The sequence below is a fragment of the Astatotilapia calliptera genome, chromosome 11 (assembly GCF_900246225.1).
Source record: "Astatotilapia calliptera chromosome 11, fAstCal1.2, whole genome shotgun sequence".
Classification (NCBI taxonomy): domain Eukaryota; kingdom Metazoa; phylum Chordata; class Actinopteri; order Cichliformes; family Cichlidae; genus Astatotilapia; species Astatotilapia calliptera.
Genome location: NC_039312.1, coordinates 32,927,542 through 32,946,980, shown reverse-complemented (window position 1 = coordinate 32,946,980; position 19,439 = coordinate 32,927,542). Strand labels below are relative to the sequence as shown.

General features: G+C 38.8%; 1 protein-coding gene across 9 annotated transcripts in view; it reads right to left on the bottom strand.

Moving 5' to 3' along the window:
- Window positions 1–4,582: 4,582 nt before the first annotated feature.
- syngap1b (synaptic Ras GTPase activating protein 1b) overlaps window positions 4,583–19,439 on the bottom strand; it is a 190,985-nt gene continuing 176,128 nt past the window's right edge. For 6 of the 9 annotated variants that reach the window (XM_026184939.1, XM_026184940.1, XM_026184944.1 and 3 more), the window contains one exon: window positions 6,467–9,370. In XM_026184939.1, coding sequence (XP_026040724.1) covers window positions 9,038–9,370 — 333 coding nt within the window. In that variant the 3' untranslated portion in view covers window positions 6,467–9,037. Of the gene's footprint in view, window positions 9,371–15,674; window positions 15,737–19,439 lie in introns of all 9 variants that reach the window. The other 3 variants (XM_026184941.1, XM_026184942.1, XM_026184943.1) reach the window with 3 other exon arrangements.

The window sequence follows — 19,439 nt, the reverse complement described above, 5'->3', positions numbered from 1 at the left end:
AAACCCTCCCTTTAAGAAAATCAGGAGTTCCAAAAGAAAGAAAGAAAAACATATTATGCAGTTTAGGAATAAGATGCATTTACACTTCAAACAAACACTGTACAGCCAGAAAACACTGAAGATAACATCTGATTGATTCATCTGATTCATACTATTGGAGCCACGTTCCTACTACCCTCTGTAAGGGATTTCCGATTGTTTTTGTAAACTGAAGAATACCTTTTATTTTTTTACATATAAATTGTGTAATACAGAACAGAGTCAGACACTTCACGTGAGAAGTCAGAAAAAAAATTAATTATAAAAACATATAAAAAAAAGAAGCTCAAGTTTTTTTGTTTGTGTAGCCACCTGTGAGGATGTTTCCTGGTAATACACAGATAACTTTGGCACATCTAAATTTAATATATATATTTTTTCATTCACTTGTAGAGTTTAATTTCAACAAGGGCACACAGGGTATCCAGGGTATCCAGTCCCTAAATATTTTTATATTTAGGGACTGGATACTAAAGTATAGTCTGTCTAAAGTACAAAAATGTATTAATTCGTTTTTCTGCTCTGAAAAAAACAAAACCCCTTTTGAGTCTTTATATTGATTATTAACATTGAGTCTCAATTGCCCAGCATTGCATTAACGTTTTCAACCAAATGACTTCAAACTTTTTTCAAATATTTCTGAAAGACCAAATACAGTAACACACTCTCAGTGGTTTACTAGCAACAAATAGATATACATACCTTCAGTCTTGTGTCACAGCTGCTTATCCAAATTTCATCCCAATGATGCTCTGCTGCACTGAGATCTGGTGACTCGACGCCATCTGAGTACCGCGTTTTTCGATCTTCTGTTGTCTAATTTTGATGAGTCTGTGCAAAACGTAGCCTCAGTTCCCTGTTCTTAGCTGCCGCATGTAGTCCATCTGCTTCAAGGTTGGATGTGTTTTGCTTTCAGAGATGCTCTTCTGCATAGCTTGTTTGTAACTAGTGGTTATTTGAGTTACTGTTACCTTCTTATCAGCTGTAAGCCCTGAAAATGGCCATGCTGGAAAATCCCAGTACATCAACAATGTCTGAAATACTCACACCCGCCCATCTGACATCAAGAACCATGCCACGTTCAGTCCTCTTGAACTTGTTCAAACTTGACAGGCTGTCTTGACCATGTCTGCATGTCTAAATGATTTGAGTTGCTGCTGATGTGAAAGGCTGATTAGATATTTGGGTTACTGTGATGGGCAGTGAAACAGACGTACCTAATAAAGTGGTTGCTGAATGTATAGCGTGACTTCACTGGACTAAACAGTAATTGGTCCTATGTTCTCAGACTGTATTTTTTTCTGATGCTTTTCTTCATTTCATCAGTTTTGTAAAAAAAAAACAAAAAAAAAACACACACTTTACATTTCATTTTTGTTTCTGAAACGTTTTAATTCATTCATTAGAGCTGAAGTGATTGGCTGATTATTCGTGTTCTGACAAATGTGAAAATGTTTTTGATTGTTGGAGTGTATTTTGCACAGGTGAGTCCGTGTTATGAAAAATGCCCTAACTGTTCTGAGTGGTGGGAAAGACCTTTCTGCTGTGAGAATTGTGCCAAATCGATTGAATAAAAACTGTAACATGTAATCACTAAAATACAAAAATCATCTGAAACCACAACACAGACTACACACACAGTTTTTATGAATACGCTCAGAAGTGTGTGGTCATAGGACAATGTGATCTATCTTCCACTCTGATTATTATAGGACAGTTTGGTAATTTCCATTACCAGAAAAAAATGAAATGCCTTTAGGCAATTTAGGAATTACGTCGCTGCATGGGTTACAGGATTACAGGTCATGTTATATATATATATATATGCAAAACCTCATGTTTGTTTTTGTCCCATATTGGCACTAATACCTACAATATTTACATACAATTTATGTTTTGATCCTTACACCATGTTGATCAAAAATGCTGCTTAAAAACTGGGTTTATTAATAGACTAGAATGCACCTCTGTTCTTGTAATTTCAGGTAGATGCCACTAGAGGACTATAAAGCTCATGGATTATTGTACACATCTATAAAACATTTCCATAATTTTAAGTTTTTATGTATCTGCCTACTGTGGAAATGTGACAGAGAGCCAACTGTCTCTCAAAAACACAGATTTTGAACAGTTATTGCAAGCACATGGGTTTTTTTGTTTGTTTTTTTAATTTCTCAGTGTCGCCTGCAGAATAATTACAAGAGTAGTAATTACAGGTAAGTTGGGGTGGAATTCTCCGCTCTGTTTGTTCAGTTTACACATCATGAACCCTCTGCTTAAGTGCTTTTTCTTCCTTTCTGTCCAAAGTCACAAGTTGCAAACCCCTGAAGGAGCTGCAGGCAATTAAGTGTAGGAGGATGAAGATAATTACAAGCTTACTAAATTCAGTCGAATCCCCAGATCCCAAATCTTACCTGCCCTCCTCACTCTGAGTACCGTGTCTGAGGAGCGTGTGAGGGCATGATCTGCTCCACCACAAGTGAAGACTCACAATCCTTAAACGATGATTAAATCACCCACACATGTGTGAACACTATGATGCAACCAAATTCTTCCTGTGAACTGATCACCAACTTCCTTTGTTTTACATGTACACTGAACACACCCTTCTATCTTTAATGTACAGTATTTTTACAAGAGGTTGTCAAGTATAATGTTTTTGTTTTTTTAATTAAATAAATGAGAGTAAATGTGTGACTTCTCTCTTTTACAAACTACATTCATTCAGAAGTTTTTATGTGGAATTAATTAATTATTGACATAGGCTGTGGGAAACTGCTACTATATGTTAATAATATTAATAATATGTTGGCTGTCGAATATTACAAGCTGTGTATGATCAAACATTGTTGGTGGTGGTGTAAGTGGGACTGACTCGAGATTTATTGCTAGATCGTATATAAACGATAGGTTGATGCTCAGCAGTGAATTTTGAAGGTAAGCCCTTTGTCAGTCATACACTAGTTAAAAGACACTATTACATATTTCCTCTTGAATTAAACCATAATTTATAAAATGACACAGCGTTAAATTGGCCTTGAGACTAGCATACCAGACCATAAAGTCATCAGGAAAGTGTCTGCAGACATCATAAATCAAAAGCGAAGGGTCATTTTCTACTACAGTCATACAACAAGACTTTTTGCAACCATGAGAACTGCCCCTACTGACCATTAAAAAAAGGAGATTTAAGCATAGACTGTATTTAAAGTCCAGTTCAGTTGCTTAAATTAGCAGATGTGAGGTCTAGGAGCTAAAGCTGCATGTACCAGCACATCAGTTAATCAAATAACTACAAGCTTTATCAGTATCCTGAATTTTTTTTTACTCACATTACAACTTTTTGCATTGGCCTGACTATAAAGCTCAAGAGGTACCACTTAGGTTTAATGCAATTTTTATAGTATGGCTCAAAAACGTACATTTGTGCATGGTAACTCACTGTATACCTAATACTATTTGGCTCCAGTGTGTCTGAGTCATCAGAGTAACAAAAAGGCCCAAAAACTCTTGTTCATGTGCATTTGAAAAAAAAAAAAGAGGAATAAGGTTGATTAAACTTTGGATATGCAAATAAAGAAAAAAGTTTTCTACTTTCTACATTCTCTGAAATCATCCAGAGTTGGTCCAGAAAGGTAGAACACACATTTCCACACAAAGTTAAGAATTTAATTATTTGTTTATTTATTAATTTATTTACGTATTTCTATCTCCAGAATCACCCACCCGAAAAATATAAATTCCGGTGTATTCCAAAAAAAAAAAGAGAAAGGAAAAAAGGAACAATGGCATCTTCATCAACTGGATCAAAGGAATTAATCAACAAAATCAAAGAGGCAATAATTATTATCATTATTACAATAATAATTCAATGATCAGAATATCCACATTCATAACAAATCCATATACAACTGCAATACACTCTTCAACACCACTCTTCCATTAATATACAGAAAATCCCCAAATGTCTGTCCTGTCATAACAACAATAGAGGAGCTTTCAGGGAGGGTGGGGGCTATGGCTTGTCAAAGGGTAATGGAGATGAGCGATCAGCGGAGGTAACGGATCTAAGGTTAGTAAGAGTATAAGGGGGAGGAGGCACACTTATTTAGTAAGGACCTATACAAAAACGAGCAATGGTGAGTAATGACAGTAGACTTTCATGGAAGGGTTTGCCAGTCTAGCCGCACAAAAAGGTTAGACGGTTCCATGAGAAGCAGAATTTGGGGAACAAAATTTCAAGAAATATATAAGGGTTGTCTGAATAAATATATAGCTCTGAATGACAACCGCTGCAAACATATAAGTGAACGCCAGATACGCAAGAACTCAAAACAGGTTGAGAATTTTTAAATAATAATAATAATAATGGATACTTTATTGATCCCCATGGGGAAATTACTTGTTTTTCTCTGCATTTGACCCATTCACTCAGTGAAGCAGTGGGCAGCCCACTAAGCAGGCGCCCGGGGGAGCAGTGTGTAGGGACGGTACCTTGCTCAGGGGTACCTCAGGGTAGCCGTTAAGTGGATTCGAACCGCCGACCTTCCGATCATGGGGCGACCACTTTACCTACTGAGCTATCCCTGCCCCCTAAAGAAATGCAAATGGAGGTTTCTGGGGGGCAAAAAAAGTCTAAGTCTATATATGTACAAACATTGCTTGGTCACCCAAATCTACTTAGAAAAGCTTTTTTAGTTGGTCAGAAAATGAGTGCAAGCTTAATATTACGTGAGTTACTTCTTGTATGAGAGCTTCAAGAATGCAGCTAGAAGTGACAGACCTTGCTGATATTCTAAGTCTGCACAGAAAGTGCCTCTGATAGCTGTCAGTACATGTAAAAACCTTTCCATGCCTCAATATTGGTAACTTGAGAAGACCTATTCATAGAAAGAGAGAGAAACATTAGAGGAAAAAATAGCTGTACACTCTGCATATACAAACAAACTGTATATACACATAGACATACCATATATACACATGTATCCAGTATATACACAAAGATTGAGCCAGTACACACACTTATATACAAACACATTCACTCGTTTCAGCAGGACCTCTAACATGTCTCTCTCTCGTTTCAGTCAAAAGTGGAAATGGCAGGGATTTCAACTCAGATTGGTGTCAGTGGAGTCCATCCATAGAAAGAAAACGGGGAGTTTTACAGCAATTTGACTGCAGAAATGTGGCCACACTGAAACCAAGAGTTCATCCTCTGCTTGGTTAAAACTCTACAGACAGGTAGTCGAAGTGGAGTACAAAACGATAGCTGTAAGAATGTCCTTATCCAATCAATTTCACATCGTCCGTATATGGAGAGCTCCATGGCGACATCTGTCCACTTTATTTCGCTTTTGAACAATAATAACCAAGAGCAAGGAGGGATCAGGTGTCAGCAACGTGCAAACTGTCGTAAGGGGAGTAGGTGAAACACGAGTTCATCCCTTTCGCTGCAGTCTTTTGGGGCAACTCTTCTTTCCAAAAGATTGTCTCAGTAAGAAACTCGGTTCATATAAAATGGGTTATTTATGAACTTCCATTAGATAGAGGCATCTATCTATATCAAGAAATAAATATCTCCTCCGGAAGATTTTAAACGAAGAGTTTTTCTTTAATTGTAAGAATAAGCAGTTTCATCATAGAAATATAAATAATAACATTCTGTCCGGCTTTTCAAAGTCTTCACTGAAGCAAGAGTATTGTTTAGAAGCGGTTTTACGTTATGAATTAGGCTGTGCATATTTAGGTTCCTTTAAAATCAAACGCTGAACGAGATTCAAACGGAAGAGCTAAAAACTACGAGGAGAGAAAAAGATCAAGTGTGTCTAGAACGAAGTAAGACTGAAGTGGTTAAATGATGCTTTTTAAAATCCTAGATGCATAAAGAGTGAATAGATGAAGAGGAATCAAGGGGTAATTTGAAAAGACTACAAGAGAGATAGATAGAGAGAGAGAGAGGCAAATAAATGCTATGAAAGCAAATCAGCTTGGACTGAAAATTTTAAGAGAAGTCAAGCACCTTTGAAATACATCTTACCCACCCCTCTCTCTCACTTTGAGCATCGCGCCTTCCTTGGCTTTTGTGTTCCTCCGTTCTGCTGATTGATCAGACTGCATAGCTGTTCTTTGCATGCTCGGCAGGCTGACAACAACAATATCTGTCCAGCCTACCTTTTGTTTGTAAGTCAAATGTAGATCCAACCATGAGGCATCAAACATATTAAAAAAAATCCTGTTATCAAATCAGAGAGAGAGGGCCCAGTAAAGTGAAAACAAAAAAGCCAAAAAAACCCAGCATTTCCTTACATGGTCCGCTGGGGCTCTGCACCATCCTTTGAGCAAAGAGAATGGGACCAGTGCCCCAAGTTCTCCCTTTGTCAGCCAATCGCGTCACGAGAGAGGGCTCTGGACATTTGGCCATGCCACCCTGCAGACTGCCGATGGTGCATCAGCCAATTAGGTTCCACATTGTCCTCGATGAAGCTTTGAGAGTGGCTGGGGGAGAAAAAAGGGAGACAGAGAGAGAGAAGAAACGGGGGAGGGTGCTTGATCAGGTGCTATTAAAGCATAGCTATTGACCGAGTATCTGCATGGTGGCAGTCTTTCCAAAGCTGGACTCGTCTCTTTTTATTTTCTATAGTTTTTGTGTTCAGCTCTGAGGCAACTGCTTGTTTACCTGAGTCACTGAGGTATTTTCACAGCAATGTTAATTTCTCAATCACGGATCATATCACGTCTCAGAAAAGACACTGATGTTCATAACCTAGCCCGCTTTGAATCCAACATTCACCACACAAGTAAATTCACAAGAAAGAAGTAGCCCTAAATAGACAATCTTTCCCTGCATAAGACTGCTAGCATTATAAACATTTGGTGGTTCAACATTCACTATCATTAGAAGTCTAATCTAAGCTTAACCACTGCAGGCCATTTTGACCTTTGACACGGCAAAAACAAAAATGTTGTGGTCTGTCTAAAGTGAAAAATGGCTGATGTGAAACACTTCTTGAACTTTAAAACAAGCCAAGTTGTTGCAGAGCGACACCGGTGTGTGAGGCTACAAAGACAAAAACAAATTCACATCGAGACAAACCTTACAGCAGACAGTTCATAGACAAAATGAAGGAATATGGATACATGTTGCAAACATTTCAAAGATGTGTTTTCAGCATTGGACACATGAGAAATCAAATCATGAGTTCATTTGCAAAGTACATCAAACAATTGTCTAAATTTTTTATTTTTTTTTTGCTTTGTTTTCAACAACAGGTCTCTTTTCATTTAAAAAAAGAAACCTCAAGTTAAGCAAACTACACACAGTAATATATAAGATAATATAATATATAATAATTTGTAGAATCAGGGATATAATTTATTTTATTGTGTTACGCAAGGCTTTATAAGGTGCATTTGGTTGATGACTAGCTAGTCTACTGGCCAAAGGATACTCAATGCATCTATCCCAGGCACTTAACGGCAGGCTTAGCAAACCTAGAAATGGTCTTTTCACAGATATTTGTAAGGAAACAAAATCCTCTTTGTGTTTGGCAAATTTGAAAGTAAAAATGGGGTAAAATGTAGTGTATGCTCAAACCAACTACAAACCTGTTTTTACTATTTATTTGTTTTGGTGAAAATTGCAAGATAAATTATTAAAGGCTGTGTCTGAAATAAGCAAAATAATCATCTTCTAGAAAAACACAAAGAATCAACATAATTTAAGTGAAAGAAAAACAAACAAACACTGAATACACTTCATTCATCCCTGTCTTTCAAAGTATTAAAATTACTAGTGCTAGTTGTAAACTACAGATAGCCTTTGGAGGCAAAAGTGCAATAGTTGATCCATCAATTCTGAGCCTGGGAGCTGCTTTTATTAAATGTGATTAAAATCAGAGATTGGAGGAGTGCAAAAAAACCCAAAAACAGATATGGAAACCCCAACACCCCCGTTTAAGCATAACACAACATGATGCACAAAGAACAAAGACGGACGCACACGGAACATATTGGGAGGGGGAAAAAAAGTCCTGTCAAAGACAAACTGCAGAAGAGAGAGAGAGAAAAGACAGTGAGTGAACCATGAAAGAGGCAGTGCTATGGCAGACACAGACAGCTGACTTGGAAAATGGCACCATTTGTTTCTGTTTAGCACCAGTTTATCACAAATCGGTTCTGAGATTGAGAAGAGAAAAACTGCACGAGCTCAGTCCAAAAACAAGACGTCCCTTAGATTGAAAAGAAGAAAGAAGTTCCCAGAAATGTCTCTCATCACTCAAACCGCTATGATGCTTGATCTTGTGTCTTTGAATCTCTGTTTTCGGCCCATATATTGTTTCCCTTACTTGCAAAGCCAACTTGATCGCCGTCTGTTAACTGTATTGTAAAACCCTGTTGGAAAAACACTCAAAGGCACTATGAAAGCCAGACCACACTGCCACATTCCTACTAAAACAAACTGTAGCCTGGCGTGTTCAGGATATATTAATGCATCTACATCCATGGGAGTCAAGGGTTACTGTAAGCTAGCTTCTAGCTTCTAGCACTTCTTTGCTAATGGCTACTATGAAGTCTTTGGGGTGCAAGACATTCTATAGTTCTTGATCCTTACATGTTTGTTTCTAGTGGAATCAAAGACAGGCGATGAGTGCACGGAGCACATATTCACATATCTTGGTATGCATGTTAATGCTTTGTTTGACAGATTCAAAGTACGTAAGGTATCATTGTCTTGTCCTGCAAGACTGATACTATCTGAAGCTCCATGTGAGCATCAAGAGAACAAATGTCCATTGAAGAGCCCTTTATGTTGTGTGTTAATGTGTTAAGCACTGTACAGTAGCTGTATGATTACTACTCGTCTCCTGCTCGCTTTTCTTCTCTCTCTTGCCTGGGCAATAAGAACATAAAAGGTGATTTCTTTTCAAAGAACTGTCTTGCTAAATGGGGAAAGGGCAGGGGTGGTGTTTTCCTTTGGGTCATCTCTCTCTGATTTGGCTCAGTGCTGTGTTTGACCTACTCCCCCTTCTTCTGCTATGCCTGTAGTTGCTGCTGCTGTAGTTCCAGTTGTCTGTGAGGTTGTCATTGGGGAAGATGTTTGGCTGCCACGGAGCTCTCCATTCTGACTAGGATGTTGATGAGGAGCGGGTAGAGAGGGAGGATCTATGGTTTGAGGGAGGACTCCATTGTGGGGCGAGCTGACAGAGGAAATGCCCGAGGAAGAGACTCTGAGGCCTTGATCGTTGGTTACTGCTCCACCTCCTCCACCTCCCCCTCCACCTTCAGTTTTCACACCGGGGTCTGCAGAACCCAGGGAGGAAAGCTGGTCCTCCTAGCGAGATAGAGAGAGAAGGGAGGGGAAAGAGGAGTGGGAGCAGGGAGAAATGGTTGTAGGAGAGAGGCCATTCAATGAAAGATGGGAGGGATGTGAGGAGTTGCAATAGGAGATGTCCAATCAAGGCAGACATGTAAAGGGAAAAAATACACGTTGAAGAGGTGTGAAAGTGTGGGAGAAAGGAATAGCAGTGAGATAAGGATGGAAAGAGGATAAAAGAGAAAAATCACCAGAGAAGGACATGATTTGAAGGGAAAAACATCAACAGCGAAAAACAGAAATAACCAGATGGAATGGATACATGTAAAGGCAATGGTCAAAGCAAAGCGAAGGTGCATTTGGAAAATAACAGACGCGTGACAAGGGATTGGAAGAACCACACATAAAGAAGGAGAGACACAGAGAGAGGAGAGAAAGAGCCCAATGAGTTACGAGGTTGATGCGTGACGCACACCAATAGAAATGGTAGCACAAGAAAAGGGACACAGGTAAAGAGGAGATGAAGGGGAATTAAAAATCTTGAGGTCAAAGGATCCTGATCCTCTTGGCATGAGTAGGTGTTTGTCAGGTGTCAGGCAAAGTCAAGAAGTCAAGTGAGTCATCTTCTGACAGTGAGTACAAATAATGCTCAATAACCACTAATTTTCAAAGTAAAAGCGCGTGCTTGAGCAGCTGAAAATATTTTAAATTACAGACTGAAAAAGAGCGCTAGTCTTATGGCTTGAAAGTAAGCTTAACAGCACTCGCTGTAGCATAACATGTTACGCAAAACATGCAAAACTGTCAAGACACATAGAGGTCAGCAGCAACTTTAAAAAGCAAGTCTTAAAGAGTCTGACATGAAATCCAAACCTCTGTCAAATTCACCAACCAAAACATCCAACCCAAAGCCACTGATCACCGCAGCGGGATGTTCCTCCTGGGTTGGAGCTTTTGATTAGACATTCAAACAAAGTTTGGTTTTACTTTTGTTTTTTACTTACATTAGAGCGAAATAACAGCAATGCAATACTAGAGTTTTATTAGTTTATATCAAGGTCTGTTTGCAAGCCTGCACTTCCAGTCTTGTTCACTGATGTCTAAGAGCAGTGGGAAGAGAAAACAATTGGGTTATTATGCCAATAGACAACTATGATGACTCTATTCATACTGCTGCTTAATGTAACAATGCACGACTTCAAGATGATTTGAATACAGAAGCATTTTGAAAGCTGGAATTCACAGTTTTAACATCAGACCTGGGTAGAAACCTCTTGAAATAATTGCACTCGATTTATGGTGCCTGACACATTTGCTGTGTGGTGTCTAGACATAATTACAAAGATTCAGTGACAGTGTAGGACGAGTGCAGCAAGCATCTAAAAGAGCTCGAAGATCTGTGCAGTAATTTAACTTTATATCAAACAGGAAAATGTTCACATATTATACATGTGACAGTAAAAACCACTTTAATGCTCACACACAAGAAGTATGAAACACTGTAATGTGAATGGGATGAAGTGCTGTAGAGGGGAAGACAGGAAGGAGGAGAGATAGTTTGGTCTGCATCCAGTAGAGAAAATGAATCAAAAGCATCAAAAGCAAATAATCTTCGCTTAAACTGTGTCTGATGGGTGTGTCCGCTGTGAGGTGTCTCCATTTCAGTTAAAAAGAGTAAAAAGAAGAAATAATAATTAAAAAAAAATTACCCCAGAATTAGATGTGAATTGGCGGGCCTTTTCTCTTCTCAATCAGAACCAAAATGAATGCAAACACTTTCAGTTGCTAACTGGTGCTATGAACAGCTAAAATCTACTATGGTTACAGACAGTTACAGGATGCCAGTAACATGACTCCACTATAGCACTTGTTTTATTAGTCTCCAACACAACCAACAGTGTTGTTTAATATCCATGTGTAGTCCAGTACACATGCCTATTAAACTGGGAAATCAGGCAGCTGAACAAAGACATGGCAAAATGTTTACTGACATCCTTTTTAACTTACCAAACTTGCTTCACTTTGTGGGCTGTAGTGTTTGATTACGTGGTGCATTCAATTACAGCTTGGTGTGAGTGTGTGTTTTTGTATGCTAATGAAAATTGCAGTATTGGAGACAGAAACACAAAACACTTAGTGGAAATGTTAAGTGTACTGTAAATGATGCAGAAAATAAATTATCACACACACACACACACACACACACACACAAATTCTTACCCATCTCCTCCAATCTCCAATCACTCCAATTTGGAACGTGAATGTCTACAACAAACTGTGAAATCTTTCTCACCTTCACATTTCAGACTAAATACCTGCTGTACGTGCTGGTTTTATCACTCTATATATGGGTAAAAAAAACGTAAAAAGAGGGCTGCAAGTCTTGAAAAGCCTAGCTTGATGGGTATTGAGCTTCTGCTTTGATAGAAAGTACAAAAAGAAAACAGCAAAAAGCAAGAACACGGTATGCATGTCGCACATAAAAAGACGCACAATAACAGCTGACCTACGCCACCATTCGGACAAACAATACGCCCAGGTGCCAAACACATACAGAAACACACACATATCAGGAAAAACACGGATTCACTGAAAGACACAGAACACAACACAAAACATGTGCACAATAATCAGTGTTCTTCAGGGAAGGACTGGGTCAGATACGGAGATTTCACATAAATCGTGTCGTTTGTCATAGGGCGTGGCAGGAGGGATGGAAATCTGAATGGAAAATGTGAATTTAAAGTGGTGCTAAAATATGGCACGTTTGAAGAAAAAAAAGGCAATAAAAGAGAATAACACTAATATTTCATTTACTTTCAGACTGATTTATAAGCAAGAATGGTAAAGCCTTGAGAAGCCGTGTTTTCAGTCTGCTTTTGTAAGCTGAAAACAGTTGCAAATATTCAGTTTCTTGCTCACAAATCTAAAGTCTGGAATTATTGCAGCTACTTCTACAATTTCTTTGCATTCAAACTTGTTTTAAAGATACTTTTAGATATCTGTTAGTCAACTTCTATTGACTAAAAACATCATCAAAAGAACGTTAAGAAGATATGAAACGTATGCTGTTTGTAAGTAGCTGATAATTATGGAAATACTTCCTTAAAACTGACTTTAGTTTAATTAAAGCCAAAGAAAAATTACCGTTATATGTAATGAGAAGTGGAATTTTGCAAATGCCAACATATTAAAAGCAGCAGAGAGTAAAAATCAATGATTTCCATTGATTGCTGAATTTCTCTGCATTTCAGCAGCTGATTCAATGCAAAGTAGAGAGTTCTCCGTATATGACTTGAAATTAATTTGTGCATAATAATGTTGGCATGTCTGTGGATTGCTGGTTGTGACTGAATCTTATGTGTGAACAAGCGATGACATTTTCATCTGCAGAGAGCAACAACAGTCACACACAGAGAATTTGAAATGATATTAAAAAAGCTACGGCAGTATTTCTTTAGATTTTTGTCAGGGGATGTCGAATGCTTATTTGTCAACATAAAGAGAAAAAGCAGTCTCAGTTCTGTCTCATCTAATTCAAGTAAACATCCAGGAGGTCTATCACAGAATATTTCCAAGTTAGCAGTGGATAAAAGGAGACACACGTTAGTGTGTTGGAAGGGTGACAATAAAAAGCACAGCGGGTTACCTCCTCATTCAGCCTGACAAAACAAAGAAAATGTCATTTTTATGTGTGTGTGTTGTGGATGAGAAGCTCACTTCACACAGTGCCAATCATGGCGCTGTGTAAAAATGACACATTTTGTCATCTGTCAGAGTAAAGAGAATTTAAAGCTGCAGCTGGGCATGTAAAAACACATACAAATAAAATACATCTTTCAGCATAAATCGGCAGCAGGACAGGTTTGCCTTCAGGGCTCCCTGCCAGAAAGCCTTCTGACAGAAATATTTCCTTTCTTTTATGTTATTCTCAGCTTGCAGGTTGGTTAGGTTTGAGCAGCAAAACTAGTTGGTGAGGTTGATTTACATTCTATTCCAAGGCAAGATTATGGCTTGGATTAAAATGTAAACCATGTCTCAGAAGAAAGTTCTAAAAGTAATGAAATGAAAGCAATGAAAACATCCTGTTCTGCTAGCTTTTGGATGTCTGCCTTTGTTTGCTAACTAATGAAATGTTAGCAGTGTTGTAGCTAATAAATAGACCTTTACAATTCTACTATAGGTGCCTCAAGTGTAAGTAAAGTTGTTAATAGCAGGAAATGCAGCAAAATAAAGTAGTTTTTCATGAAAAAAGCTAATGAAGGAATATAGTGAGCACAGGTTTCTCATTAGAAAACATTGTGAAAACCTGCTTCTCAAATCATATAAGGATAAAATGCTAACAACGTGTGATGGTATGGTAAAAAATCTTTTTTTAAACTGCAGTACCTTGCTGTCAGTTGTTCTAGCTGGTCACTGCAACAAAAATCCCCCACAGCATTTTCACATAGTTTCACAGGAATGACTTATAGTTAGAATTTCTGCATTTCTTTGTTCTCATTCGACTGTGCCTCTGTTTATGTATTCTTGATATTAATATTGCTACAAAAGGCTTGAACCACCCCTCGTTAGTGGAAAAGTATCAGTCATGGACTGGCCTCCCCAGAGACTGAACCTCAAAATTATTGAAGCAGTTTGGGGTCATCTTAACAGAGAACAGAAGAAAAGGCAGCCAACATCCAAAGAAGGCCTTTGAATGTCCTTCAAGAAGCTTGCAGAACTATTCCTGCAGACTGCTTAAAGAAATGACAACAACATTACCTCAAAGCTGTGCTAGAGCTTTAGGCTGTGCTAAAAAATAAAGGTGGTCATTTTGACTCTGAAGCTTTTTAGAATTGCACAGTTATTTCTGCCTTACTTATTGAATTTCCATGTATCTTTGCATGTATCAATACATCACTGCATGTGTGGGTCCTTTATCCTGTCACACACTGCATCCTTTTCCTATTTTCATAACAAAATTTAAAGAAATGCAAGGTGGCTCACGACTTTTACCCTGTACCATAAATATATAAGTAAATACCCCTGAAGCCTTTATTTGCCCCAAAGAAAACATTTGCTAACAAATGCCTATACCGCTGTGATTACATATACTTACAAAAATCACAAAAGCAGTATAAATATGTTGATATTATCTTGCACAACAAAATGTGAGTATTAAAAACTTTAATTTTTGCTGTTTTTTTTCAGTTGGCCTAAAAACCCCAGCCTTTATCCCTGCAGCAGAGAACGTGAGGCTGCAGACTTCACATTGTCACTGGAGATTTCATAAGCATGTGTTATCCTTTAGGTTAAAGTATTAATCATATAAGACCATCACTTAATGAAATTTTTCTTATATTGGTAGGTGGACGCAGTGCAGCCTTGCAAAAAGAGCCAATCGGATGTACAAATTGGAGCAGTAGCCAATTCAAAATGAATAGTTATTAAATTTATGAATACAATTTCATGTTCAAAGTGAATCCTTCACAACTGGACTCGTTTTAAAATCAAATTGATTTTCTGTTTCACCAACAGTAATTTGAAGCTTTTGAACAGAGACAATAAAATCTAAGCTTTTAGCTGGAACTGGTTTTCTGCCAAAAAACATTTTGGGTGTTTTAATTAAATTTTGAAAACCTGCTGAATAGAGTCATGATCATTCCCGACTTTAAGGGCTTCAGCTGTGTGTTACTGCTTAGAACATCACCTTCAAGTGTAACTGGACTAAGACGTTAAGTTAGCTGAACATAAGCGAGCCACTCTGCCTGATGACTGGAACAGCTAATTCACACAGTGGTGGTCGTGAAAGCCCTCAGTTTGTCTTATCAATAAAAGATATCCTTTTGTTTTTTTAAAGCATGCCCTCTGCTCAGGATGGTGTGTTCCTATCAATTTTTTATTGAGCCACATTTAAAATTCTGCCTCTCTAGGACATATTATCATGGGGCATAATGTTCACAGGTCAGCCTGGTACTGTGTGCAGTTACTGATATTGCAGTACATGATTTATGGGCAGGAGAGTGCAGATAAGATTTAGATGAACACGACTAACTGCTGAGTTGTTTTGCTCACTTTTAAAAATTTGACATTATTTTGTTGTCACCCTAACACACAGGTGTGCCCCTACGAAACATCAGTCATCTCTGTCCAGACATTCTGTGACAGTCCTCCTTTTTATGAGAAGATAAATGGGAGAGCAAAGTGGGCCTGTCAGTGTGTGGGCCTGCAGTGAGTTCACAGGATGCTGTATAAGGACAGGGACGCACATAGAGAACAGTAGAAGTGGAAAAGAGGCAGCAGTTATGGATGGAGAGTGAGAGTTTGCCGGCTTGTTTATTACCTGGATACTCGGGGTGGGACAGGCGCAAGACGGGGCTGCACTAGGATGGACTGACGCCTCCCCTAAGAGAAATCACCGTATCTCATCAACATAGGAGGAGAGGAGAGGAAACGAGAGGAGAGGAGATGAGAGGAAAAAGGAAAGCAGAGGAGGACTAAAAGCAGGAGGCAGGAAGAGAAAACTGATTGCGAAAATAAATAAAATGAGGGACGACTTGTGCGCAAGTGGGGAGGGTCCAGAAGGACGGTGAGGGTAGAGGAAATCAACAGCCACCCAAACAATACATACAAGGTGCACAACACAACATGAACAGAGAACAAGAACATAAATATACATATAAAATGCTTCCTAAGGCATATTTACATATATAATGGCAACCAGAGACACACAGCAGTGTCAGACACGCAACAGCCTGAAAGCATTAGAGCAGCATGCCATGCAGTGTATCATTAACAGAAATCATGCTTGTAGGATAAGAAAGAAAAAGGCGTTAAATCGTGCTCCGCAAACGCCATCTGCATCTGAAAGCAGCCGAATGTTTCATGTTTCCTGGTTCAGAAAGGTAAGAAGACAGCATAAAGAACATGCTTATATCAAACATGCAGTTATCAATGTTATGAAATATATATACACACTTTGAAAACCCAGAAAGAACCAGTTACATCAACACCATATGCAAAAAAACACAGAAACAACCAAGAATATACTTTTTTAAACAAATTTACTCTAACACACACACACACCTCGCTGAAACTCAAAGTTGCAAGAAATGAGCACAGGGAAAGGAAATAAATCTTAAATGAAGGAGACACTGATGTGATTAATGTAACTACAACCTCAGGAAGTATTTTTCTCTTTGAATGCTGATAACTGATCAAAAGAAAGGTTTAGAAAAACCTGAAAAATCTACAAATGATCAGTCCAACACTGTCAAAGACAAACTGTGAATGTTTCAAGTTACAAGACAATGTTATTACCTCTGTAAATTAAGGTAATAACCTTAATGGGTGTGGCTTTTCCAGGTGGAGTTACAGGTGGAATACTTTCAGGTTCTAAAAATGTGTTTTCCCTTCACATGTGTTGCAGTGTTTTAGTTCCCTGTTTGCTGTTCCCTAACTGCTTTACTTTACCTTACAACTGAATCGTCTTCTCTTTATTGTTTCAGGGCAGCTCTGTGTCCCAATGCATGTTTATGGAGGAGATTTACCCACAAATAAAAACATTATAACTGACTCAATGTTCAATTTCATTATGAATTAATTTGATTTTTGTTAAAACTGACAAAAGAGTTGTGAGCTTCCTAGCAGTAACCACTGCACAGGCGCAAAAAAGGACCTAAAATTTAAAGTCACCGTTTACATTAGGCAAAAAAAAAAAAGCATTTAAAATGTGTGTTAAGTGTAAGATTAAAAAAAGAGAGAGAGAGGAATCTCTCGATTGTTTAAATCAAATCTTCTTGGAGTGTTTTTTTTCCTTTTCTTTTTGTAGGCATTAGGACACTCTTGTGGAAAGGATTATGGCATTCTGCACCTGTGATATTATGTGAGGTCTAATTAAGTGTGGAGTGTTGTTTTGGAAGATGGTAGCAGTGGCCTGAGGAAACAACAGCACCATGGCTCATCCCCCTTCTCACTCCCTATTAATTTACTCTCCCACCCCACACTCTCAGCTGCTGCGTGTGCGCCACACATTAAAAGTGAAAGTTATCACACTGGACTGAACTGTCTGCTCATCTTAAATGCTGAGGTGACAAGCACGAGTGCCTAAAGCTGAAATAGAAAACTAAATACTAACTTCTGACAAAACAGCCCAACAAAATGCTCACTCACAGTAATGGCTGTTTTAGCTTCGAGCGGTGCACATTAAAGGAACATTGCAGCAGTATCTTCCTTGTCACATCACATTTTCCCAGGTTTCAGCCATGTACAGCACATTAACATAAACTGGGGGATTATCATCTTTGAAATTACAAAGGTACAATAGAAACCTGGATATTACATAATTTATCAGATTAAACTTTCCTCATCTTTCATTTACATAACACACGCTAACACGGTGAAGAAAGAAATCATCACCCCAGCCTAGCTTTATTATTATAATCATCACTGATATGCTGACATTAGCTTGTAGCTGAAAACATTAATGCTGTCCGAATGGTTTAACTTTACAGATACACTAAATTGACAAAATTACTGGGTCAGCTATATCTACAGGAGTTGCTTGGACGTAAAAACTCATCTCATGAAGCTCCTGGCTCACATTTTTCATGCTGATGTTAATGTCAGAGAAGGTCTGGAGCTCTGCAGTTAGTGCAGGCAACTTTTACACACTGTGGACCTCAGCACTTGTCAATCCCACTCTGTAACTTTACACCGATACTTTTTACCTGAGTTGCTGTTGTTCCTAAACACTTCAGCTTTGTAATAATACCACTTACAGTTGATTTTGGAATATTTAGAAGGGAAGAAAATTTATGAACTGACGCTCAGACTCAGTGAGCTCTTTAGAACGACCCATTGTTTTACAAGTATTTTCAAAGGCACACTGCATTTGATTTTATACACCCATTAAAATGCGACTGTAAACGCCTGAATTTAAAGATTAAAAGGCCTGACCCAATATTTTTGTCAGTGCACCATGGTGAGAGTCATTATCCACAAATACATCATTTTTGGAACAGTGGAGAGCCTTGCCGTAGTGGATCTAGCCTTCTAAAATTACTCCAAGAGTGTGATGACTCATTCAGGAGGACCCAGAACAACATGTGAAGAACTGCAGGCCTCACTTGCCTCAGTTGAGGCAATGATTCAACAATAAGCAAGAAACTGGACAAAAATGGGAGAATTCCAAGGAAAAAACCACTGCTGACCAAAAAGAAGACTTTTGGGGAAATATTCTGTAGACTGACGAGACAAAGGTTTAATGTTTTGGAAGTTGTGACTCGCATTGGTAAGTTCAGGCCCTGAAACTCAAACACACTTGGGTTATGCAACAGGAAAATTATCCCAAAAGGTTTGGAGTTTGCCTAGTCAAAGTCAGAACTTAAATCAGATTAAGATACTTTGTTATGTCCGTGCACAGTCCATTCATGCTGGACACCCCCCATTGTGGCTCAATTAAAACAATTCTGCAAAGAACAGTGGACCAAACTTCCTCCAAGTGATGTGAAAGACTCATTGTCAGTTATCACATTGGAGTTCTTGCTGCCAAGGATGGGACAACAAGTTATTAGGTTTAGACTCAGCCACCACCTCTGCTCTCACTGTCACTCAGCACCAGCTCTCAGCCCATAGGTGTACACCTAGGTGTACACGTACACCCTGTGTACACCTATGACTGTACACCAAACCGACCCAACCAATGTCATTGTCAAGTATGCTGATGACGCTGTGGTTGGGCTCATCTCTGATGCAGATGAGACAGCGTACAGGGCAGAGTTAGAGAACTTGAAGCTGAATGTCCTTAAAACCAAAGGACTCATAATGGACAGGAGGCACAGACAGGTCCACTCGCCCCTGATTATAAATGGAGAACAGCTGGAATTATTCTCCTGGGCGCCCACATCTCTGCTGATCTCACCTGGACCCTCTCCTCCTGCCTGGGTGTTTGGTATACAGGGGCCATGACTGAGAACAGGCAGGCTGTGCAGAGGGTTATTAACACCGCTCCCCCAAAAATCATTGGCTGCCCTCTACTACCCCTGGAGGCCATCGCCAGATCCTCCTGCCTCAGGTAAACCAGGGCCATCACAGGTGACTCCTTGCA